The sequence below is a fragment of the Prunus avium genome, chromosome 4 (assembly GCF_965620075.1).
Source record: "Prunus avium chromosome 4, drPruAviu1.hap1.1, whole genome shotgun sequence".
In the NCBI taxonomy this organism is placed as follows: domain Eukaryota; kingdom Viridiplantae; phylum Streptophyta; class Magnoliopsida; order Rosales; family Rosaceae; genus Prunus; species Prunus avium.
This window is the reverse complement of record NC_142287.1, coordinates 18346103-18372870: the sequence shown is the minus strand read 5'-3', so window position 1 is coordinate 18372870 and position 26768 is coordinate 18346103. Positions and strand designations below refer to the sequence as shown.

At 35.6% G+C, this 26768-nt stretch overlaps 1 protein-coding gene, 1 non-coding gene and 1 pseudogene across 2 annotated transcripts; 2 read left to right on the top strand and 1 right to left on the bottom strand.

Moving 5' to 3' along the window:
• Window positions 1–10474: 10474 nt before the first annotated feature.
• On the top strand, window positions 10475–10583 carry LOC148294955 (small nucleolar RNA R71). Its single transcript, XR_015835582.1, has one exon. It is a non-coding gene; the product is annotated as a small nucleolar RNA R71 (small nucleolar RNA).
• A 3073-nt stretch (window positions 10584–13656) lies between these two features.
• On the top strand, window positions 13657–16354 carry LOC110755213 (tyrosine-sulfated glycopeptide receptor 1 pseudogene; annotated as a pseudogene).
• Window positions 16355–16471: 117 nt separating this feature from the next.
• Window positions 16472–26097, bottom strand: EMB2738 (GTP-binding family protein). Its single transcript, XM_021956393.2, has 12 exons — window positions 25636–26097; window positions 25177–25244; window positions 24399–24482; window positions 23936–24229; window positions 22759–22898; window positions 21243–21330; window positions 20743–20925; window positions 19669–19830; window positions 18591–18784; window positions 17798–17948; window positions 17257–17422; window positions 16472–16799 (listed from the first exon to the last, which is right to left on the bottom strand). Exons 1-12 carry the CDS (start codon window positions 26021–26023, stop codon window positions 16732–16734), a joined length of 1986 nt encoding a protein of 661 aa, XP_021812085.1. The 5' UTR covers window positions 26024–26097; the 3' UTR covers window positions 16472–16731.
• Window positions 26098–26768: the final 671 nt, after the last annotated feature.

Sequence of the window (26768 nt, the reverse complement as noted above, 5' to 3'; positions counted from 1 at the left end):
TCAAAGAAAAAGTCCCTTTGATCAAATATATAAAGTTTTTGATCAAATATATGGAGCTGAAAACCTGGGTGTGTAGCTCGAGGTGGAAAGCCAGAAAACAAGGAGCGGAAATCACAGAGACAAAGCCAGAAGTTACGGGTGTGGAGCTCGAGGAATGCGAGAAAAATCAGAAACAAGTGTCATAATGGACGTCTATAAAAGGAAACTAGGGGAGAAAAAAAAATACAACTCATAAACCAAAAAACCTAGCTCCGCTAATTTTCTTCCTTTCCATTTGCTCGAGGACTAGGAAAAGATTGACCCCGGGAATGAAAATTCTTGGATCCGCCACTGTGTGGGATGAATCTCCTTGTTTTAAAAATAGAGAAAGAAATGAAGAAGTCAAAAAAGGAAGAGATTGTTGAAAGTTGAAAAGTTGAAAATTGAAAGTTAAAAATAAAGAGAGGATTGAGGAACAAGGAACGAGCTCGAGAGCAAAAGTTAAGATAAAACTTTAAAAAAATGGTGCAGATTTTCTCATTCCTTTTTTATCCATTTACACTTTATTTTGTTTTTTAATACTTTTTACTACAACATATAAGGAAGTGTAAGCAGACAAAAGAGGAGTAGAAAAATCATATCTCTAAAAAAAAACCTAGTACAGTAGATGCAGTGAAAAAGAAGAGGGTGGGCCTAGTGTCTAGTGCCTTCGAAACCTCTTGGGCAAGAACACGATTCTTCTTTCCCTCCAGTTCCATTGTATCCTAATCATATCGGGATTGTCCTTACCGTATTGGGGACGTATTAGATGATTAATATTTCAGAAAAGTCAATTGTCAGATGTTTGAATACAAATTTCAACTCAAATATGGGGTATTGTTGTCTTTGCAATGCATTTGCAAGTAATGTTTGAGTTGAAATTTATCACACATTGGAAAACTCGAGTTCCTGTAAGCTCTTTATAAGACCTAGTCATCAAAGTAGGTTAGCTTGGGTTAGGTCATCAAAGTGGCCCAAATGAGTGGCTTGTGTGTTCACCATCGGGTCATGCCTAATTAATTGGGTTAGTAATTAATTATTGCATCACATTTGAGACTTAGAAAGTTTAGCAAAACATACTTTTAAGCATCTTTATTTATTTATTTATTTTGGGTGAAACATATAACTGATGGTATCACAACTTAGCATATACGAAATAAACCAAATCTCCCACCTCTTCTGTTGCAAATTTTGCAATAAAATCTGCAACATCAATTGCCTCTGCTAAAATTTTCCAATAAAGTTTTCTCTATGTCTTAAGTTGGGATCATGAACACTCTTATTTTGAGATCAATCAAAGCTTATTTATTTATTTATTCACCTATGAAAAATCTAAACTTTTTTTTATTAAAAAAAAACTAATTTAAATTAAGTTTTGAAAGTTGAAACTACGCGAGCAACCCTCGTAAGCTGTCAATGGCAGAAAAGACTAGCTCCACAGTCGATATCCACTTGGAAAAACTTCCGAGCATTTCATTGCCATTATGCTATGATCCCTGCTAGAGTAAACTAAAAATTAGACTTAATTGAACTCCAATTAAAATAATTAAACTTAAGGGTGGTGCTAGAGGCACCAACTTTGGACACCAACTCTCTAATAGAGGTGGAGCCCGCCAATACAACGGGTTCCACGCTCTATTAGTGAGTTGGTGCCTCTAGCTTTTTCCTAAACTTAAATGACATCTAACCCTATTAATTTTTGCTTTCCCCTCCAGCATCTAGTACGGCAATTAAAATAACATATATACTTTTTAAATATTACTAACAACATCAAAATCGTGCACTAAATTTGAATCTCTGAGACATCTACTTAACATATCATCAATTTTTAATTCCATTAAATTACCATGTGGCTTAATTAACACAAGAGTCCGAAAAATGAAATAAATTAATAGAAAGTTAACCAAACTCGTAATTAGGTATAAACCCAATTAGCCTTTCCAACTGCACGCCTGAAAAGTAGTTTCACTGACTGATCGTAGGCATCTGAGTGGCCCCATTTGGGATGAGTCTCACCTTTTTACTATTCAGGATTCTTATAATTTTTTTTTTGCTTAATTGCTACAGTGCACCTTGAAATATTAGTCAATTCTCATTTTACCCCCTTAAAATTAAAGTGACCCACTTTGCCCCCTTGACCACTCTAACTTTAAGGGGGTAAAGTGAGAATTGACCAATGTTTCAGGGTGCACTGTAGCAACAAAGCCTTTTTTTTTCTTCTGAACATTCAGGATTATTGCTTTTGTGTTATTTTTGTCTGATCTATATTATTTTGTGACTCAAAAAACAACTGAGATTTTTTCAATTATTTGTATTAAACATGGGAGAGAGACGGGCTGGAAGTCCAGTCCATTTTTGTGAGGCCATGAAAACTAAAAGGTACACAAAATTTATCTCATCTTGATTTGAAATGGTCTTGAGCTCGGATTTTCAAAGAAAACTTAAAAAATTCCTTTCAGGATTGTCTGTGGATTTAAGGGGAAAAAATCATCACTGCATGTTTATTATTGCGTTGTGGAAGGCTTCTGCTGCACATGGCCAACCAAGTCCACCCTCTTCTTTTTGACTGCATCTGCTGCACATAGTCAAGCAAGGACAAGATGTGGTCCCAATTGATGAAATCATGAAAATTGACTTGCTTGTTGAAGATAATTCCACTTTGATGAAGGAAGAAAAAATTAACAACAAGTTCAATGATGAAAAAAATTTGGCTTAATAGCAATAGTTTCTGAATTTACACTCTATTTGCATTTTGGTTTTTGAATTCACAAAATGGTTTCGGTAGTCTTTGAACTCCACTTCCGTTAGCAGTATTAGTTCTAGCGTCATTTCTGCTATTTTTTTGTTGTTGTTAAAATCAAGGGTAAAATTGTCTTTTTCAGGTGGTGTTTATTTTCCACACTTCTGAACTCTTTTCCGTTGTACAGCCCCCACTGAAATTTACCTTAAATTCCAAATGGCCTTTTTATAATCTAATGCCGCTGCTACACTTGATTACATTTTTGTAAAAAATATTCTCTTTTTTTTGTTTTTTGTTTTTTTTTTAATACACAGCGGGAATACCATTTCGAATAAAAGAAAAATTAAAAAAAATAACACAATCCCCCTACTTCGCACTATCTTTCCTTGCCGCCTTCCTTCTCTCTTTCCCCTCTCTCCCTCTCCAAAATTGCAGGATCTCTTGAGTTTGATAGATGTTTATAAACTTCTATCAATTCGAAATAGTTATGGGACATTATGAGAACACCGCCGGTGGTGGTATTTTTCCCTCACTTCGGAAACACATCTCACCCACATTCACTTTATTATTATTTTCTGTTCGAACATGTACTTTATAATTTGGGGTTAGATGTTAAAATCGTGCACTAAATTTGAATAGGGTTAGATGTTATTTAAGTTTAAAGTGTCCATTAGTATTTGATTTGTTTTTTTTTTTTGGGTTATGAAGGAGGAGTGGCATTCGAGAGTCTTCCATTATGATTTATGTCAAAGTGTTCAGCAGTGTCGAATGAATCAATTCTTTTTTTAGTAATGACCGTCCTACTGTTGTTAATTATTTGGGTTGTTATTTGCTTAATTGGTAATTAATATAAAAGTGGAAAGTTTGTTGGGTTAATTAATAGAATAATGCTAAATCAAGAAAAATCTTATTCAAGCATTGTATCTCTCTCATAATAATGTCATCAAACAAATAAAAAAATAAAGAGTTAACTATAGTTAAACTCATGGACATGTGTCACCTTTTGAGAAGGCTGGTGAGGGTACACCTTTGGTTAAAGTGGTGAGCAAAAATGCTCCCAAAATCAATTAGTCTTTCCAACTGCACGCCCAAAAAGTAGTTCCACTGACTGATTGTAGGCGTCAGAGTGGCCCTATTTGGGATGAGTCTCACCTTTTTACTATTCAGGATTCTTATATTTTTTTTCTTTTGAACATTCAGGATTCTTTTGTCTTTTTTTTTTTCTTCTGAACTTCTAGGATTATTTCTTTTGTGTTATTTTTGTCTGATCCATATTATTTTGTGACTCAAAAAATAACTCACATTTTCTCAATTATTTGTACTAGCCTCTCCACACGCGCTTCAGTGCCTGTGAGAGGTTTTTTTAAAAAAAATTTAAATTTCTTGTAGAATTAAAAAAAGATAATGGATAGTTGTTTTCCATAAAAATAGGATCCATTATCTTATTTTTCTTTTTCTTTTAATTTTATTAATATAAAAAGTGTGAATTTACTATATTATCCTCATTTAATTAATAATTTCAATTCTTAATGTTTGCATTAACAAATGGCATTTTCTGGTATTTTGAATGTTTTACCATTCTCCGCATTTTGCTTTATATATATAGATTAAACATGAGAGAGACAAGGGCTGGAAGTCCAGTCCATTTTTGTGAGGCCATGAAAACTAAAAGGTACACAAAATTGATCTCATCTTGATTTGAAATGGTCTTGAGCTCGGATTTTCAAAGAAAACTAAAAAAATTCCTTTCAGAATTGTCTGTGGATTTAACAAAAAGAAAAAAAACATCATCACTGCATGTTTATTATTTGCGTTGTGGAAGGCATTTGCTGCACATGGCCAACCAAGTCCACCCTTTTCTTTTTGACTGCATCTGCTGCACATAGTCAAGCAAGGACAATATGTGGTCCCAATTGATGAAATCATGAAAATTGACTTGCTTATTGAAGATAATTCCACTTTGATCAAGGAAGAGAAAATTAACGACAAGTTCCATGATGAAAAATATTTGGCTTAATTGCAGCAATAGTCTCTAAATTTACACTCTATTTGCATTTTGGTTCTTGAATTCGCAAAATGGTTTCGGTAGTCTTTGAAATCCACTTCTGTTAGCAGTATTAGTTCTAGTGTCGTTTCTGCTAAATTTTTTTTGGGGTTAAAATCAAGGGTAAAACTGTCTTTTTTAGATGGCGTTTATTTTCCACCCTTCTGAACTCTTTTCCCTTGTGCAGTCCCCACTGAAATTTACCTTAAATTCCAAATGGCCTTTTTATAATCTAATGATGCTGCTACACTTGATTACATTTTTGTAAACAAATTCTCTTGTTTTTTTTTTAAAAAATTATTATTTTTACAGCGGGAATACCATTTCAAATAAAAAAATTTCAGAAAAAGAAAAAGAAAAATTGAAAAAAATAACATAATCCCCCTACTTCGCACTGTCTTCCCTTGCCTTCTTTCTCTTCTCTCTCTTTCTCTCTCCAAAATTGCAAGATCTCTTGAGTTTGATAGATTTTTATAAACTTCCATAAATTCGAAATAGTAATGGGTCATTATGTTTGATGTTTGAGGTGGCAGTGTAGAGGCGGATGCGGTGAGGATGGTAGAGGCATAATGGTGATGGGGAGAGTGGTGGTAATGTCACGCCCCGGATCCGGTGGTAGGCGGAAACCCCGAGCCCGGTGCGTGAGAAAAAATAAAAAAATAAAAAAAAATTAAAATAAATAAATAAAAAGAAGCCAGAACATAAAATAAACTTTTCTTATAAAAATAGATCCCAAAATCTTACAACTTTACAATAAATAAAGCCCTATCACTCTCATCTAATTCAGTCTCAACTGGTTTAGTCCTTGTCTTGCTCACTAATTCATCTGAAAAATTAAACAAGGTGAGGAATGAGCAACCACCGCTCAGTAGGGACATGAGACCTTACCACAGTAGATTGAGATAACTAAATTAAGTGACATGCAATCACACAACGAAATATCATATTAATAATATTAATGCATGAATGAGCTTCAATTCTACTCCCGTTAATTCATATAACTGGACAAGCAGACCTGCACGTCCCATACCATGCTTATACCACTTGGTCCCGAATGCCCATTTATATGAACTAACACCCATTTCAACCGTCCCATAATTCCCCTTTTGTTAGTCATCTTGTCTAACTCCCTTTCGCCATTCCCGAATCACCCAATAAAAATCATGTGCACTGTGGGATTCCTGAGACCTGGTACCTGCCAAGAGTTAGACTCAACTACACAAAAGATCCTTCCCGTTACCCTCTTTTCCATACTTTCTTTATCAACCCAAGAATTCCAGCCATCACCAATAGCATATGATCATGTCAATATTAATAAGATAATATAATGATAATTAACAACACTTAACCACCAAATATTAATAATAATCAAATAATAATATCATCTTGATATATTGCTCACGAAATTTAATTAAATCAATCTCCGTAAAAGCTCCCCAAGAAATCCCTACCTCGTTTCTAAAGCTAGCTCCAAGGTAAGAAAACACAAGCTCTGACCTCTTAACTCCTCCAAGAATATTATTACTACTCTCTCTTTCTTTTTCTCTCTACCACTATTTTTCCCTCGTTTCTCATGCAAACTATGCATGCCTTTCTCTAGATGTAGTAAACCATTTGTAAACATAGACTCCTATTTACAGTAGTAGAAGTAGGCAACAAGAATCATTCATTGGTTAATACTCTTGGCGGCAACAATGGAGAGGATAATAACAAAGACCATTATCTTATCTAAACAAACAGATAACTTGGTTGCCACTCTTTTATATAAGCTGCTATGTGTCAACGCTAGGAGATTTCTTTCTAAGGGTTGTGACACCTATTGAAATTATAAACTCCACCTCAAGCTAAAAGGAAGCTTACTCACCAAATTGTAAGCATGAGCTGTCCAAATGCATGGTAATGCATCAACTAATTTAATGGAAAACAAGCCACCTCCAGCATTCTAATCTAAATATCTCTAAGAGAGAACAATCTTTCTCTCCAAGAAAACAATGTAAGGATGCCACGTCGAAGCTCTTAACCAATGAAATTAATATATATATATATATATATATATATATATATATATATATATATATATATATATATATATGGATATAATGCACCCAATAGCCATTAGATGGCATCCCAAGGAATAATGAACAAATATATAGTTTAAACAAACCTTTTTTTTATTCAAAAGGGCATATGTATATATAAATATTTAATGAAATAATATACATATAACTATTGAAATGGTATTATAAATGTAAAACAATTATAAATATACATTTCCTTCTTACCAAAATAATCACTTAAGAATATATAATAACATTTATTTTTCTTTAATCAACATTTAAGAAACAGACTCTCACAGGTAATGATCATATCAAGTAGTGGCAACAATAGTGGAAGTGGTGGTGACAGTAGCAATGGTGGTGGTGGTGGCGGCATGGGTGGGGTGGTAGTGGCGGTGGCAAGTTGTCGATGGTGGTGGTGGTGGAAATGGTGGTGGCCATGACAAGATGGTGGTAGTGGAGGTGGTGAAATCACATCTTGAGAATAAAAAAAATTATATCTATCAAAATGTTTGAGGGAAAGCAAAGATTTATCATGACCTAAACTAAGTCTAAAATCAATCGACCAACAGGTATAGTTCAGTGGAAAAGGACCTTGACTTGCAAACCAGAGGTCTCAGGTTCAAACCTCCATGGCATTTTATTTATGCGTATGAGTCTAGACTATCGCTTGTACTAAAAAAAAGTCTAAAATCAATTGAAATCCACCACCAACCCTGAACGCTTTTATTTCATTTAAAGTCAATGGTTTTAGCTAGTTTAACAAACCTTGGGTCGCTCTCTCGCTACGCGAGGATAGATGTGCGTCAAATATTAGGGTTTAGATTTTTCATGTTCAGCCGTCATCCCCTCTTCGGCCTAACAAAGCTTGTTTTCATCCACGTTCAGCCGTCATTGCCCTCTTCGACTTGCCAGCGTCGAGTCGCTTTTCCCCCACGTCGAGTCTCTGTTGTCACTCCTCGCTTTGACTTAAGGGTACTGGCCTCGTTGTTTTCTCTCTCAGATCTTGGGCGTTGGTTTCATCGTTCTCTTTCTCATCGGTGCGTCAGCATTTCTGGTGGTTGCCTTGATCTGGTGGTTTCAACGAGTCTTCTCTTGCTCTTGTACTGACAGTCTCCAAGTCAACGACAGTCATGGTGCAAGCTGCTTCGTTGGGGTCGGCAGTCACGGTGGAGGTGGCTTTACTCGCTGTTAAGCTCATAATTTCATACATATACATGCCCTATTTACTTACTTCTTTTGCTTAGTTTCTTAGATTTCTAAGTTATTTGCCTCCCTTTGTGTGTTTTGTAGGCAAATAGAGCAAGAGAGCATAATTCATGCAATTCAAGCATGTTAAGGCCTAATTTGGATGAATGGATGAAGAGCTTAAAAGACAAACTCATTTTGGCTACAGCCCCCTGCCAGTCCAGTTCCATAGGTCATATTGCAAGCTTTGTTTCAGCAAGCTACACAGCTCGGATGAGGCAGAATTCTTCATGAAAGTTGTTCCAATGGGTGTGTACTATAACATATCCAAAATTCAGCCCCATTGGATAAATATGGAGTCTGTTACCTAGCAAACACAGAGCCATGCTCAGGATGGATTTTATCAGCGCGCAAAATGAGTTAGCAATTTGTTTTGGCCTTAACTTCCTCCTCCGACCTTGGATTGGCCCAAATGATATATGGCTGGAAAGAAGACATTCTGAACTTCAAGTTTGAGTGCTTAAAGTCTTAATTTGCTTAAGGGAAGCCCAATTCGTAAGCCCTTGAAGTTGCTGGTCATGCTGACCTCAGGATGAGCTATTGTTTCTGGTTGGAAGCTTGGTCATGGTGAGCTAGGCATGAGCTATTGAGCTTGTTGGAAGCTTGGTCATGGTGACATGAAGATGAGATAGGGCTGCTGGTGGGATTTATTGGTGAAGTGCATCAACCAATTCAGATTTTCTAATTCAAGTGCATCAACCAATTCAGATTTTCTAATTCAAGTGCATCAACCAATTCAGATTTTATAATACAAGTGTTGTATGCATTAGCCATATTGAATTCAGATTTTCACTTCCCCTAGGCCTATAAATAGGGATGTTCTCTAAGCTTGTAAACACACCCCAAGGGGGGGAGCTCTCAAACACTTCTCTAGAGCTCCCTTCCCTTCTCTCCCTCAAATTCTCTTAGTTTCTCTTTCTAGTTTTCAATTGTTGTAATGAAATATTTGTGCTGAAATTCTCCTTAAGTTTTTCTTAGTTCCACTTTACTTTTCATTATGTAAATTCTTTTCTTAAGTTTTCAAGTTGAATTAGTTTCCAAGTTTCAATTATGGTTCATGTTCTTATTCATTATGCTTATAAGTTAATATGCTAGTTTGAATGATTGATCACCATTTAGGCTTGCATGTTAGCTATCTTGGTTTGAATTAAGAGTATACACCATGCTTTAATTCGAATTGAACTATGAATAGGAAGAGTATGTATGGACATTCGACAACAGGGATTAGATACATGCTTGGTTGTTTAAATTGTTCTTCTATGCTTAATGGGTTCCTAATGCTTAATTTTAGGTTAGACAACAAATGATCAAATTAGGGAATTAGGAACACAAGGTTATGACCACACACCATGGCTTAATCATACTTTAGCTAGAATCAATCCATTAATCTAATTGAACTTGGGAACTTATTTGCTTGAGGAATTTCCTTTTTCTTGTTTTATTTATTTATTTATTTTTCATTTCTGTTTTGTGTAGGAGAAATGAATGGGATCATTCAATCACCAATCCTCGTGGGATCGACCTCGCACTTACATACGCTATACTACCGAACGGCTCGTGCACTTGCGAGTATCACAAGTTGAGGATGCAGCTTAATCCATTTTGGTGCAGCTGAATCTACACAACACTCGCGCCCCCTCCGTGGCATGAATTGTGATCTCAAGCCTTACCTTTATGAGAAGATGACCGATATCTAGAGATTTGGCGTGGGTGGCTCTTCACCTAGGGTCCATTGCCTTGATCCTCCTTTTCCCAGTGTTGGGCAAGGTTTTTGACGGCTAGGGTTGTTGGGTACCATCTCCTTACCCATCTCTGCGGATCCGGGTGATGTTGGAATATTTCATGACCTTGAGCAATTTTTTGGGAGATACTTTATGCTCTCGGATTCTTCGGGTGCACTTATTGCTGATAAGGCGAATGAGATCAGCATAGTGAGGTCTCCCAAGTATCCTAGTCTCCTTGCTAACTAGGGTTAGCTTCCTTCGAGCCTCTACCATGTCTTCCATCAAACTTTACAAATCTCAAAAATTTCTTGACTTGCAATTGAATTAACTTTTTTAGGCAATTTTGATTTTAGAGTTTCAACTTCCCTAGCCATTGTTGCCAATTGAGCTTTGAGACTATCTTCCTCCTTAAGGTGATAAATACCGCCGCTGGAAGGATTAATAGAAGATTTTGCCTTTTGGGAATTAGGCTCAAATGTGTTGGGGGTGCTCCAAATATGAGATTTCTCTGCAATTTCGTCAAAAAAATCAAAAGCATCTTCAGGATCTTTACATAAAATTTCCATTGCACATCATCTCTATAAATTGTCGATCTTTAGGTGTTAAGCCATCATAAAAATGACTTACCACCCTCCATCTTTCAAAACCATGGTGAGGACATAACATTAACAAATCTTTAAATCTGTCCCAAGCTTGAGGTAAAGACTCAGTGTCTTTTTGAGAAAATGTTGTCATCTGTCTTTTCAAAGAATTTGTCTTTTGAATTGGGAAAAATTTTCTTGAAAAATTCAGTTTGCATTTCAAGCCATGTTCCAATTGTTCTTGGCCTTAGAGAATAAAGCCAAGTTTTCGCTTTATCTTTCAATGAAAATGGAAAAAGTTTTAGCAAAATTGTATCAAGCCTACACCCTTGTGTTGGAAAAGTTCCACAAACTTCCTCAAACTCACGCACATGTGAATATGGATTTTCATATTCCATTCCATGAAAAGTTGGTAAAAGTTGTATCATGCCCGGTTTAAAATCAAAAGTTTGACCATTTAACGGAAAAATGATGCAAGATGGCACACTTGTACGAGCAGGATGCAAATAATCATGTAATGTCCTAACAAGTGGATTCTCATCATTATGAACACTATGATTATCTTCATCATTTTGGGGCCCTTCCAATGCTTTATTATTATTATTATTATTATTATTCTCAGCCATTTGTGATGAAATTTGGTCAAATTGAGGTCTCTTTGCAAATCTACCAAACCGATCACGATATCTCATAAACAAAATAAAGAAGCAACAGATAAAAAAAACTAAACTAAATTTTTTCTTTTTCTTTTTTAATAAAAAAAAAACTAAGACAAAAGCAAAAAAAAACACCAAAAATGAAAATAGTAAATAAAAAATAAAAAACTAAAATGAAAAATTGAGTTTGATAAGCCTTACCGAATTAGCTTTAGAAACTAAAACCGCAAACCTTAACAATGAATTTCCCTGTGCTACTTTTCACGTCACCGCTCCCTGGCAAATGCGCCAAAAACTTGTTGCGTCTACCCAAGTGCAAGTAGTCACACGTAGTAATAATCTTGGAAGTCCAAGTATCGTATCCTCAAGGAGCAGGTAGGCGAATGTCTGCACACAAAGAAATAATTAAAAGTACCAAAATAAAAGTGACAAGCAAAATGGACAAGTAATTTGATTTGATTGTTGTAGAGATTGAGTTTAAAAATAAAATATCAATAATGGAAATGCTAAGGCATCAAGGTTTAATTCTTTAAGAAAAATATGTTTCATGCTCTTTAATCCAAATTAAACTCGATTAAAATTATCATTGAGAAACTTTAACCGGAAGATAAAGAAATTAAAACCAATTTACTTTTTCAATGTTATCTTTTATTAATGATTGTTCAGAAAATGGAGTTGCTTAATATCTAATCTTTTAATTTAAAAGCATGCTAAGTCAGTTCTTAACAATGAGAAAAATATAATTGAACTCATGAAAAGATAGTAGCACTTAACATCAATCAAAATAAAAGGATATGAAAATATTGAACAACCAAAAATAAAAGAATTTAGCAATTCATACCGTATATTGGATTAAAGAATAATTCACAAACTTACTCAAAGGGCATTCCCTTTAACCTTAGCTAGAGTTCTAGCAACTCATTACAGAGGAAAACATAACTAAATTTTGAATGAAATGGATAAAGAAATCTGTCGTAGAGGTTCTTGCCAAATAAGTTGATGGGTGATTTATAGTAGTCAATGAGGTGAGTGGGAAGTTAATACATTCTTGGTGGGTAATGAAGGGTTTAAGACAGTGATTAATTGGATTAAACATGTGATGATGGTGGAGAGTTGGTGGAAAAGAAATAACGGTAAGGTAGTGGGCGTTAAATGGCTATGAATGACATGAAATAGGCTCTTTAGCTTCAACGGTTTTGTCTTCTCTTCTCCTTCTTTATAATCACAATAATCCCACAATCAATTCTTCAATAAAATCCACCAACAATTCTCTTCACACCTGGCTTGAACTTGGACAAATGTATGTTCATCTTTTGGCTTCCCAATTTCCTATAAAAGATAAATTTACCTAATAAGTTCACCAAATTAATATAGAAAATTCATAAATCCAGTTGGTGAGAATAAAATGTAACAACAAGTGAAATTATATTTATTAAGCCAAAATTATATCATAAAGTCTCCAAAATAATATTAAAAAGATGTAATTTGAGACTCTCATCACCCCTAAAATAGTTGAGAGTGGCAAAGGATCCACTAGTGTAGTGGTTTGGAGTATTTTCTCCATCAGGCAAGGTCCTGGGTTCGAGTCCTAGCATCCGTGAAGTGTGTGTGAGTTTAGTATGCTATCGCTCCTCTCAATAGGAAAGGTCTTCAAAAAAAAAAAAAAAAAGTTGAGAGTGAGGTAAGCTTCAAAATATGGTTAAAAGTCATTTTTAACCGTACAGAATGACGGAAAATTCAAACTGGGTAGACACCATGACTAATACTGGTAACGTAATTGGAGTTCAATGACCACCAAAGCCATTTTGCAAATTCAATGACCAAAATACAAATCAGGTGTAAGTTCAAGTACTATTGCTACATTTGCTTTCCACTCCATAAACAATAGTTAATTGTTTTCTAAACATCAATGTTACTGCCAAAGCCTCTTTCTTTATTTTTTTATTTTTTTTTTATGAACCCTAGCCAATAAAGGTTGGTGAACATCCCATTAAAATTCTCTCCGAACATGTTTCAGTATTTGACAGTCCAAGAAGGCTACACCAGTTCGAATGCTCCCAAATTTGAATACGTTATGGTAGACATCCGTGAGAACAACTTTCATGTAGGAGCCAACTTCATTTGAGCAATGGAAGTTTCATTTCGAACACATGCAATCTGACTGGTTATGAGCTAGTAAATTTGGCCATGTTTTGGTTGAGCCATATGGGAAGTATTGGCCACATCTTAGCCAGAAGTGTTACCAGAATTGGCCATTAAAAAATATGTGCTCCACTATTATTTGACTTTAGCTTGACAACGACAGTATTTGGAGTCAATTAAACTTTAAAATAAGAGTTTCGTTCCTCCCATCCAGTCCTCTTCTTGAGGAGAAACACTTATGTGTAACGGGGATAGCAAAACAGTGCTATCTCCTTTCATATAAGTTTTTCTGCTTCTTGAGAGAGAGCCAATGAAGTTTGCATTGGAAGTCTCTCTTTGACGTAGTGATGGGGGCGGCTAGGAAAGTTTCTATTGTGCGGTTGGTTTTTTACCACTTTCTCAGTTTGCAGGAGATGTTCGGTGTGGGGGCAAAAGAAAAAGAAAGAAAGTCTTGTTAGTTGCATTGCTTCTAACTCTTATAAATTTTCTCTATTAACCTAAACACAAACCGGTGGGCAAATGGCAAATACACCACGAAACATGCAAGTATTGAAGATCCCCTACCACCAAATGGCTCATGGCCTCCTTTTCATCCTCTTATTCTCTTCCATTTTATCCACAAATCATGCATGCAATCAATCTCAAAGCAGCTCTCTTTTGTCCTTTGCCCTCTCACTGTCTTCTCCTTCTTTGAACTGGACTTCCATTGATTGTTGCCATTGGGAGGGCATCACCTGTGATCACGACGGTTGGGTCACACATTTGGACTTACCCTCCAGATCAGGGCTCAATCTCAAAGGAGGTGTTTTTCCCTCAATTGAAAATCTCACTCATCTCACCTACTTGAATCTCTCTCACAATTCACTCTATGGTTCACTTGAATCCGGTTTCTTCTTATCCTTGAATCGTCTTGAGATCCTTGACATGAGTTCGAACCTTCTTTTTGGAGAGCTACCGTCTTTTATACCATCCAACACTCGCATGGTGGACTTGTCCAACAATCACTTCCATGGTGCAATTCCATCTCCATTCTTCCGACAAGCTAGGAATTTGACTAGTTTTAGTGTCAGGAACAACACCTTCTCAGGTTCTATCCCATCCTCGATTTGTCTTCATTCTTCTCCCTTGATCAGGCTGTTGGATTTTTCCTTCAATGAATTCAGCAGCAATATTTCTGGTGGACTAGGGAAGTGTGCCAAACTGCAAATTTTTCGTGCTGGTTACAATAACCTCTCAGGATCACTTCCAGAAGATATCTATAATGCTACCACACTTGAAGAAATAACATTACCTAGTAATGCGATTCGTGGAGACATTAAGGAGGAAATTGTCAACCTCATCAACCTTACAATCCTTGACCTCTATCTCAATCAATTGAGTGGCATGCTCCCGATGAATATTGGGAAGCTCTCCAAATTGAAATTCATGCTTCTTCATTCCAACAATCTAAAAGGTTCTCTGCCCCCTTCTTTGGTGAATTGCACAAACCTTGAACAACTGAACCTCGGATCAAACAATTTAGAAGGAAACCTCTCCATGCTTGATTTCTCCAAACTTAGTCACCTTAGTAAACTTGACGTTGTGAGTAATCACTTCACTGGTGTCTTCCCAACTAGCCTTTACTCATGCAAGTCCCTGAAAGCACTTCGATTGAGCTTAAATGACTTAGATGGACGAATAGAGCCTGAGATTCTTTCATTGAAATCATTGTCCTTCATCTCGCTTTCTGGGAGCAGATTGTCCAATATCACAGGGGCAATGAATATATTGATGCGCTGCAAAAGTCTCAAAGTGCTTATACTTTCAAACAATTTTGTAGGTGAAGAAATGCCAAATGGTGATGGCATGGTTGATGTTGATGGATTCCAAAATCTTGGTATTTTGTCTTTTCGCGGTTGTGAGCTCACTGGTTCATTACCTGGATGGTTATCCAAACTAAAGAAGCTAGAGGTCTTGGATATGTCCTTTAACAGAATCACAGGCTCAGTTCCAAGTTGGTTGGGGACTTCTCCCAGCCTCTTTCACATAAACTTGGGCAACAACCGAATTTCAGGTGAACTTCCAAAGCAACTTTATGAATTACCAATGTTGTTATCTGAACAAACTGCAGCTCAAGTAGAGCATACATATCTTGAACTACCTTTCTTCGTCAAACCTGCAAGTGATGCATACGTTTTGCAGTACAGTTCTCTGTCTTTCTTTCCACCAGCAATATACCTATACAATAATAGCATCAATGGGAGTATACCAACTGAGATCAGCCAATTGATCCTTCTTCGTACATTAGATCTTAGCCACAACAATGTCGGTGGAAACATTCCCGACGAATTTTCCAGCCTGGAAATGTTGGAGACGTTGGATCTTTCAATGAACCACTTGTCCGGAGAAATCCCAGCATCATTGACAAGCCTTAATTTCTTGTCCTCTTTGAACGTATCGTATAATAATCTCGAAGGGCCAATACCAAAAGGCACTCAGCTCCAAAGCTTTGATGTCTCTGCATATGAGGGGAATCCAAAACTTTGTGGTGCCCCTCTTTGGAATGATTGTCCGCTAATTAACGGTAACAGCCAAGATGTCGAGACTAAGCATCAAATTCCATGGTTTTATACTTCTGTTTTGCTTGGCTTCATCGTAGGATTTGGTGGATTGTGTGGTCCTTTAATGCTTAAGAAGACATGGAGAGACGCATATTTCCAATTCCTAAACAATGTACAAGGTAGGATCTATTAGCTGTTGTGTTTTCATTGGGCCAGTTGGCATGCTATTAGTGGTACACGTGTCATGTTTGTTAGATGTATTGGTTGTTCAGTTTGCTAGGCAGTTGTATTACTTAGTTTACAAGTCAGTACCAATACTGATTAGTTGTGCAAGCAAAGCAAGACGGCGCCCTGTCATAGGGATGCAGAGAAAGTTTGGAAACTAGATTTGAAGTACTCGCCTTCTATATTTTGTAATTTCAGCTTTTTTTTCTTTTCTTTTTCTTTTGGCTATTGTAAGGCACAGCTTTGTCTTGCAACACTAGAATGGAATACTTTGATGAGGTTTTGGCTTTTGACCTAGCAAGAATTCTATAGTGAGGCCCTTATCTAAGGCCCTTCGATGAGGCCATATCTCTTAACCGTTGGATCAAATTGGTTAGCTTGATATAACGGTTAAGAGATAGGACATCATCTAAGAGCCTGAGTAAAGCCCTCACTATAGAATGACCTAAAATGGCGGATCCGCATATCACAGTAGTTATTTACATTAAAAGGCCCATAAACCAAACAAACAAACAAAAATGTATATTCAAAGGCCCAACTTACAAGTTCTAAGCCACCACAGTTGGAAGATACATGCAAATGCAATGCCAGTCCTTTTCCGCATGGGTTGATAGAATTAATAAAATTAGAGAAATTTTTACATCAACAACCTTGCAGGGTACCTTCAGCATCTGATGACTAGTTTCAGCGGTGCACAAAGCTGTTCCAGAACAGACTCCTTTCCAGTTCTGAGATGACACTTGTATTTCATATGCTTCATGTAGCTAACTCCAATTTTTTGTCACGTGGCACAAGATTTGCTTGTGTCCTCGTTGCAGCTCTGCCTGTGAACATATATGATTTACAGCCATTTAAAGTGATTATTTTGTCTTCTTGGGCATTCAAACATCACAAGACCATGGAAAATTCATGTAGGAAAGAGGACATAATCAAAGATTCAAGAGGGATAAAAAGAAGGGGGAGTGAGGAGGCAGGAAAGATGACACAAACAAGTTTTCAGACACATCTGTGTATCATGTGGGCAGAAAGTTATTCCATTTGCATATTTGTACAAAACAGATGCAAGCACACATAGTACAGGTTAGTTTCTGAGATTACCAAGAACTCTAAAATACTTTCCCAGAATAAGAGAATACACATCATTAAGTCAACCAAAACTGTACACATGATTGTAGATAGACCATATGAACCCACAAACATTTATCGCACCTCCCAAAAAGAAATATTGATTAAATAGTAATACAAGCATGCATGCATTAAACAGACAAGATAAGAACTGACCTTCCTCTTTTTCTGTTTTCCTCCTGTTAGACCAAAGAAGCCGAATTGGAGTCCCCAAAAACCCCGCATCTGAACGCAGTTGCTTCTCCATATAACGGCGGTACGTCTCGGGGAAAAGTTTTGCATCATTGACAAAGAACACAAATGTTGGTGGCCTTATAGCTGCCTGCAAATGGATACAAAGTAATGCACATAATTGTCATGTTCATAAGAAAATACTGGTTTGCAGTTAATCACATGCAAGTTTGAAAGAACAGATACTGTCCTAGGGATAGGCATGCATGGAAAATAGTTAATACAGTCAGTTTGTAGCACTGAATCATCTAAAACCTAATAACAGTAGAAAACTGTACTTTTCCAGGTCTTAACAGATCATGTTTTCTGTTCATTACAAGAAAAAAATATCAATTTCGTTGACACTAGCATCCAAAGTTTGCGATAAACCAGGGTGTTGCTTGGCTGCAAGAGTATGATCAACAGAATGCAAGAGATATACCAACCACCCAAAAAAGATAAAATGCATCCTGCATAAAACAAGAACCTGAGTGCAGTAATAAATGCGCCCTCTTTTGCCACCTCGTGTCCTCGGTGGTGATTTAAAAGCTAGTGCTTCCTGTACAACTTGATTTACTACAGAAGTACTAAGCCTTCTTGATCTCTCTTTCTCAACTGTGCTAGCAGCAATGATAATCCTAAAACCAAGGACAATAATACCATTAATGTAGCCCATGGCCAACATATCTGCAATATGAAAACAAATTCTTGGCATTTACAGAGGTTTTCTATTAAGAATAGTATACAATACTAAGACCTTAAATTCCTGGAAACTTCAAACCATTTTGAAAATGAATATAGAAAATTATGCATAGGATTCTTGTGAGACTCCATTTGTAACCTGTATAGTCTTTTATTGATAAGGGACCCTGTATAAAAGAACGTATATAACTCATAAACTAAAAACCGAAATTACAAACTGGTTTAAGCCTAAAGTCGATAGGAAATAATACTGAAAACCTTATAAGAAAACTACCACCATCTGCGTTTCACATCATGCAACTTCTTTCTGTAGGAACAAGTATAGGTTATATATACAACTATGATATCTAAACAAGAATCCGAAGCTTAACAAACATCTATTAGAAGATGCAGCAACATCAAACTATCTTCAAATATAACCCATCATATTGACAACAAATTGAAAACTTCTTCCAGTTAGAGGTGCTCCACTCATTTATCTTGTGGTGTCAATAGAGAATAAGGGTTTCTTCACATGCATGAAGTTAAAGACTGCAGTTCCTAAACTATAAAAGAGATGCTGTTAACAGAAAACATACTTGTCAACACTTTGACCAGCTATTGCAGTTGAATATACAATAGGTGCCCAACCAAGAACACGAAGCTTTTCCCTAACATCCTGCTCATAGTATGTCGCAGTCTGCTGGTTTTTATTCGGTATGGTATCCCATTTGTTTACAACTATCAGGCAGCCTTTACCTTCTCTTTCTATCCTTTCAGCAATCTTGCAATCCTAAGAGATCAATATAAACAAAACAAAAGTTAGAAATCTTACATGTGGAAAAGAAAATATCTCATAAATAATAAGTCCAAGGTGACATTGCTTGAAGAAATTTTGAGATGCATTTTATAAGAAGCAATGCTTAAAAAAATGTCTTAAAAGACAACAAAAAAAAAAAATACGATAAGTTTTCACTAACACTCATTCTTCTATGAGTTATTAGGTAATAAACTGAATTTAATCAACTAAATACTAGAAATATCAATATCTTTAGTATCAAAGAGCTTTCATGAGAACTGGACCAAATATATATGGTTGAAAGTATTCTAAAACATGACAACTTTTTTTGCTATCTTTTTCAGTAAAGTACATCCAAACTGAATAGCTCGAAAGCTATCTTACCACTGATCCTTGTGTCTTAATTAATTTTCATTTCAAAAAGAGAATTCCCCTTGTTTAAGGGTACATAATTTGAAACTAAACAAATGGCTCACATTCAGAGAAACACAATATCACAAAATTTTGTTCATTGAAACTTATTTTAAAACCTGAAAGATAAAACTAAAAAACCAACAGATGCCAACAAGACACTCAAAACACTCAATTTTGCTCGTTAATCGTTTCAAGAAAACCATAACTTCCTAAAGTTCAATAGACATGAATGAGACAGCCTTTCAAGTCTGCAAGGAATTGATTGGGTATGGAGAGGAATGTTAGGCCGTTTACACTGTATTGTGTTTCAAATATTATTAAAAGAAACGACGAAAGATAAGAAATCTAGAACATGGACGAAAAGATAAAAAAGTAACATATAACCAAAACATCCATAAAGTTATATCATGACTTATTTTAAGAAGTTTCTTTTTGGTAGTGGTAAAAAAGAATGGACAAAGTACCTGTTCTGTGATACAAGCCAGGGCCTCAATTACAAGAGCCACAACATCAGAACGACGAATTGCACGAAATGCTCGATTTACCGATAAAGCCTCTGTCATGCTACCTGATGAAGCAACGACTGCTCTTCTTCTGATTCCAGCAGTATCAATTAGCCGGAACTTCTGCAAAACAAAAAAAAAGTAGAATAATATAAAGGATTACTGATCTGACAGTTGTCCACTAATATCTTTAGCTTGTAAACCGACAATTGCTATAGGATCCCATCTAAGACTGCATATGAGTAGACCTGAACCAAACTATTGATTGTTTGAGCTCGGCTTATACTTGAGCTTGCCTAAACAGCCTTAAGATTTGCCTCGAGGAAACTTCCCAGGCTTGATGATGCAGAACCAATAGGAGAAGGGAAAGGGGGAGAGAAAGATAAGGGAAAGGGCGTTAAGAGGAGAAGAACAACAGCAGGCAAATAGGATTTGAATATTTCATAAGGCAAGTATATTAGCAAAGAGTCAGACCCTAGCCCACCTTTCTACCTAAACTATTAGAAAATCTCCATGTGTCTTTAACAAACCGAATAAAAAGCCAGGATAGAAGCACACACAAACAGAGAGAAGAAAATAAACAAAAAACATTAAGCAATCTGAGCTTGAATAATTTGCAAGTGCACAGTTCTTTTGTAAGCCCAATTCCATGATTCATTCAATAAAATCAGCACTTGAATTTCAATTTTGGTAAAAGATAAATAGTGGAAAGTAAGAATAGCTTGAGGTAAATGAACTCTTAGGCTACGCATGATGGTTTCGTCTCAAGATACAAGTTTGCCATCAAACTTTTCATAATCATTGATTTCACTAGAAATTCTCTTGGTATTCCTAGGCAGAATTCTACATAGAGGAAATTTTATAAAAGCTCCATTTAAAGAGTGGATAAATACTGTTGTGAAAAGCACCTGATCTGAAGTGTTTTTTATGATTCTTCAGTTTCATATTAATATGTAGTAGATTTGCATAGAATGTTTTGTGTAATAACTGCCAGAAATATGTGGTATAAAATGTATAACTGTAAACCAATCAAACCTGTCCATCTGGTCCAATAAATTCAATATCAATAGCATCACGGGTAGTTCCACTGACTGGGCTAACAATTGTTCTGTCCTCCCCAACCAATGCATTCAAAATGCTACTTTTACCAACATTTGGTCGCCCAACAATCGCAATTGCAGGAACATAATCTTCTTGTTCAGCAAAATCTTCTGGGTCCTATATATAAGCATAATAAAATGTCATAAAGAAATTACAATATTTATAGAACGGGCCAACAACATGCTATTTTGGGATAATGAAATTACGAGAAGCACCAGATTTTTTATACTAAGGACTAAGAAGCATGCAGAGATTCTAATATTGAACTGAAAAGTTCACTAACAAGCTCAAAATGAGCAGCTTGCTTCCTACAAGTGCTACTTCAAAAGTGAGTAACAGATGGCAAAGTTAAGCCAATTAAACTCCAGTATTCAACAAAAGGCAGTTAAATTTGAAGATTGATATAGCCTAAATAAAATTCTGTGATTACAAACCTCAATCTTTTTCAGCCCTGAACACACAAGATCAAGAAGCTCTCCAGTTCCAGTTCCAGAAATAGCAGATATAGGAAGTGGTGAAAACCTGGTCAACCAACCAAAAAGCCTTCTGCACATTAATATAAGGATGCTACATTTTTATGTATCCACTAGATGCAAAACTTAAAATGTGCCTATGTGTACCATCATTGTGGATTGTAAATACTAACACTAATGAAAAGAACTAACCATAATGAGAAACTCAGAGATTTTATCCTCCCCAAGTATCAGATTTCGGAAATCAATTTTACATTAACTTAAGTATTATTAATGCAAGCTAAAAACAAACATATCACAAACAAAAAGCTTAATAGAGAGGTGTAAACTTCCTATATTTCTAATCCATCTTAACTGCCAGAGTCAACCTAAGTCTTAAAAGAATATCTTCATTAAAGCAAGAAGACACTATGCAGTCATTTAGTAACAGAAACATTCTCTTAAGAGCGAAACATAACAGGTTCACTAACATTTTTTTGTTCGAGGAATAAAAAACTACATCCATAAGCAAGGAGCACTCTCCTCAGGGCAGAAAATAATAAAAGAGGTTCTAGTTGAGGTAGGAGAGACACTATAATTAGTTTACAAAAGATGAAGCTAGGTGGACATAAGAAATCCACAGGTATAACTCTTTTTCTGATAAGAAATCCACAGGTACAATTCGGAACTTATATCTTTTATGGTGACAATTTTTTTTAAAAAAAAAACAATAATCTAGAAAGGTTAATATGTGCAAGCCTAATTAGATAATAAATATATTAGAAGGCTTCAGGACAGTTGTCGAAAACATTGTTGATTTTATTATATGCTTAATTGGTCTGTTTTGGTGTCTTGTCTAGATTGCTAATAAAACATTAGTTTAGATGTTGGAACAATAAAAATAAGTTATCCTAGAATTGAATTTTTTTTCTTTATGAAAACAGTTCATGTTTCAGGAAAAAAATAAAAGTTCATGTTTCAGGAAAAAATAAAAGTTCATGTTTACAAGCCTAATTAGATAATAAATAGACTAGTAAGGCTTGAAAAAATTGTTCCTTTGATTATTATATGCCTGATTTTTCTGTTTTAGTGTCTTATCTAAGTTGGTATTAAAGCAGAGCTAAATTGGAACTATTACCAGCCTATAAGGGTGAATAGCATATTTAAAACAACAAAAAGAAAGTGTGTACCCCTACGATAATGCTATCATGCATCACCAAGGACAATGCAACACATATAACCTATTCAACAGGAAGTATAGTAAGATAGAAGGAGAATTTATTATCTAATACTTTGTCTATTCTGGATTGAACAAAACAGGGTATACCGAGCACCTAAGTTCATTAGACTAACAGTTTTTTTTTTTTTTGTCGCACATTAGACTAACAGATCAACATTACTATTTATCAGCTTTTAAAAGAAAATTAATGCTACTGATCTTAAGACCAGAACCCTTTTGTAAAAAAATTAGTAAAGAATGGATAAAAGTTTATCTCACCCTAACGACCAAAACTCTGATGCTTGCATGATCCCTTTACGTGGAGATTCACACTTGTTAACTGCAAGAATGATGTACTTATCTGAGTAGTTCTTACGTAGCCAATCTGAAATTTCCTCATCAGCTGCAGTTAGACCTGCCTGTTTATCACTGTCAATACTATATACTGTTATCTTTATAATTCTAAACCCAGGCACCTTTTCAAGGCGACAGGCTTCACCATAGTATGTGTTAATACGAAACCTCCAAATATGCACTTTTATGAACTCATATCATTTATCCACATGGTTGTCATAATTGAAAATTAGTGTCAAAATAAGATGGTTATTATTGTAAATCAATTGGAAACAAATCTTTTCGGAAATTATGGAATCATACTACTCCACCTCATGACCAGTTTTTGACTAACTTTTATTATTCCTCGTAGTATTCAACTTTTATCTTAGAAGAAACACAGATCGATACCACTCAAGCAAAAACACATCACATTCAATTCAAAAGTCCCGCCAATCAAATGAATTGTCCTAAAAGGAATATTTCTAAAATGCTTTTACAAAGATGCGCAAAAGAAAGCCAAAAATTTAATGCTATCAGAAAGTGGATGCATTTCCTCATCTTACCATCATAAACTTATATGTGTTTCAACATGGTGTACTATTGTAGAATTTCAGTGATACAATTTTGTTTAATATTACTAATATTTCACATATGTTTTTTGACTTTGAAAGGTTTGAGAATACCAGTATCACTACCTAATACTTGAATATGATTATAGTTATCACTTCAAAGGTATATATGTAATTATTTTTCATTAATTAATATGGCCCATTGCAAGTATATAAATATGTATATATATAGTTATATGTTCCTGTTATTTAATACTACCCTCTCCAGAAATGTATAGATCACTTTGGGGCTAAAACTAGATTTTTAATAACTTTCCCACAATTGTATAATCAATTTGGCCCTAAGAAAATTTTCTTTAATGTGTTTTATTGGGCCACCAAAACAATATGTAGAAGCAGCATGACTAATGTTAGTAATGCAACATTTACATCTTCAGAAAACCTAAGCATATTGCAGGCTAGAAGCTCATATTTTCTTTACACATACCAGCCGGAAGCTGGCCAAAGAGGCACATTGCAGTGATCCCACAAGTACGTACCGAAAACTATACCTTGCCATCAACGAGGAATATAATGACAGATGATTCTTCAACCGCTGCAGTAGCTTGTTTCTCTATCATCGAGGGCATCCTGGCAACAGCTGCCTCCCTGGAGGCAAGTGGAATGCCATCCATACCAATGGTTGTTGAAATAGCTAATTCTTCCATGACATTAGCCTGGGACTTCGAAACTGTAAGAACACCACCAGTATCCACCACCATAAATTCATGATCCCCCCAAAAGGATCTACCATAAAGGCGATCCCTAGTAACCCCAGGCTCATCGACTACAATTGCCTTGTTCCCCTGCAAAACATAAAAATAAATAAAAATAGAAAGAACCAAAGAAGAAGTCAACTTACAGAATTAAAACCATTGATATAGTTACATCTGGAAGCTTGAAATTGTATATTCCTCGGTATCAAAAAGTATTGAAACTAAATAGTAAACAGAAGACCAGATTCTGATTAAGTACCGAGACAAGGCGATTAAATAATGCTGATTTACCAACATTCGGTCTTCCAACAATTGCTACCCTTGGAAGAAGATGGTCAGGGATCTGCAAATGAAATTTGAATGGTTTAGCGAATATGAATTTTCTCTATTTTTCCTTCACAAAAACAAAAAGAGTCCCAAACTTACATTATTTGAAAATAACAGTCTGATTGCATTATAGAAATCAACAATACACTTAGCAAAAACCGCAAAAAGTAAAGAAAAAAAGAAGTAAAAATGCTCCACAATTATAAGAAACAGAATTGAGGATATATGCAAAGACCACACACTTTGAAAAATTGTTCATGATACCTAGTTAGAATAACCAGAACAACAAGTGCAGTTTTCTTGAGGAACCGCCACCAATTTGTGATCCTAGTAATGATTTGCGACCTACAGCATATTCATTTTTATCAATTCCTAAGATCAAGGGCCTGAGGTCCGAAGTGGTAAAGAAAACGATAACCACTATAATATGAAGATCTTGAATTCATTTACATTAGTCTTGGCCATGCATGGAGATCATGGGCGCCCAGAGCATCTGTTGCGAGTTTCAAGCAACAGTTATCTCATTCTTACCATCCCATATAATGAATTTAATGTTTCTAAAGAACGTGAAAGGCACAATTATGCTTTATGGTTCTGATATCTCATTATTAAAAGCCCCAAATTCCTAGAAAAATACCAATCCCAGACATAAACTCTCACTACTTTCTCATAAAAACTATGAAAATGACCATGATAAGACGCTTACTTACACTTTTAACTGTACTTTTCTGCCTCCTCTGCTTCCGACCAACTTCCTCTTGGTCATCCTTCTCATCTTCTGAAACCATCAGATGACGGATATGTAGTCATCATACACAACCAAATGACACAAGACACAATGATAACTTGGTCATCAATAATGCCCAAACAAAATGAGGAACAAAACTAAAGTTAAATTATTTTTATCAAATGTGGAAAATCCTTTAAAATGAAAAAAAAAAAAAAAAAAAAACGTTGAAAAAGTTAATGCAGCCTTATTTCTTTTTGAATTTTTTGGAAAGAGTCAGCAGCTTTCAGAATAGTTGGGTGAAATTATGAACAGGGTTCGTCAGATACAATCAAAATCGGCTATTTCCCCCTACTCTAATTGCAATTCAATTTCCAGGAATACTATACCAAGCATCAAAACTATAGTCTAAGGAGCAAATTACACGCAGAGACAAACGCACCGATTCTGAGCTGGCTGGACAAAGAGGATGAGAACTCTTGAACCACGTATCGAGCGTCTTCTTCGAGGTCATCGACGTCGACCGTTAATAAATCGTCTCCGCCGTCCGACTCAGTCACGAGCTCTCCTACTTCTTCTTCCTCTTCTTCTTCTCCTTCTTCTTGTTCATCTGTTATGGAGATATTGAAATCATTGGTGGAGAGGTGGGAAAGGAAGCGAGGAAGAGAGGGAAGGCAAGTGTGGAGGAAAAGCGAAGGAGTGCGAAGAATTGGAGGAGAGAGAGATTTGGGGATTGGAAATGAGGAAGAGAGAAGAGAAAGGGTTTTGGAGAGAGTGGGAGAAGTGGAAATTCCTCTGTAGCACAAGAGCTCTGTTGTTGGAGCTGCCATTGTCTGTGTAAAAGCTTTCTGAGTTTTCTGGGTGGGAGGTTTATCCACTTCCGCGCCTGGATTGGTGGGGTTTATGCTTTTATTATAAATTTTCAAATTTACTGCTAAAATTATTCGACCAAAAGGGCGTTAAAATTTCATCCCTTGCAGGCAGTGCTAGAAAATTCGTTAAGGAGGGTCAATATCAAATAATAAAATCATCGCAAAACAAGATAAATTTATCTAAAAATACAAAGTCTTTAAGAATAACTCATATATGTCATCCCAATACATTTACAATCGCTCATGTCTTGAAATATTTTCATAATCACTTCATTATAAATAATATCAAATTTCGGAATTCAGATAATAAAGAAATCATATAAACATTATTGTTCTTAATTTGAGATAATAAATAAATTATAAATAAATTTAAAAAAAAAGTGGTTTAGTAATTCTTAAGTTATTAAAAAAAGTAAAGAGAAAAAAACAAAAAAGAGAGTTATAACAGCTTGCGGAACTTTAGTCAAAAGGGTCAGATAGAATAAATTATAAACAAATGCAAGGTTATTTAGATACGTTGACCTATTGTTAACCTTTCGGGCTGGTTTGGTGCCTACTATTGTTTTGGAGGATCACGAGGCTCTGTATTTAGCATCAATGCATTGTGTGCATTTACTAAAATCTTTACCATTTGATTAATCTAATGAGGTCAATCCACATCAGCATAGTTATATTATCTTAAAAAATTACATGTTGTACCGTA

What these genes read in the sequence shown, in the direction of transcription:
- EMB2738 (XM_021956393.2), bottom strand. Translation starts at nt 26,023, where the DNA reads ATGGCAGCTCCAACAACAGAGCTCTTGTGCTACAGAGGAATTTCCACT. An exon ending in GCATTTATTACTGCACTCAG is followed by an intron (nt 17,423 to 17,797) that starts GTTCTTGTTTTA and finishes ATCCATTTGCAG; the next exon opens with GCAGCTATAAGGCCACCAAC. An exon ending in GAAAACAGAAAAAGAGGAAG is followed by an intron (nt 16,800 to 17,256) that starts GTCAGTTCTTAT and finishes ATATGTTCACAG; the next exon opens with GCAGAGCTGCAACGAGGACA.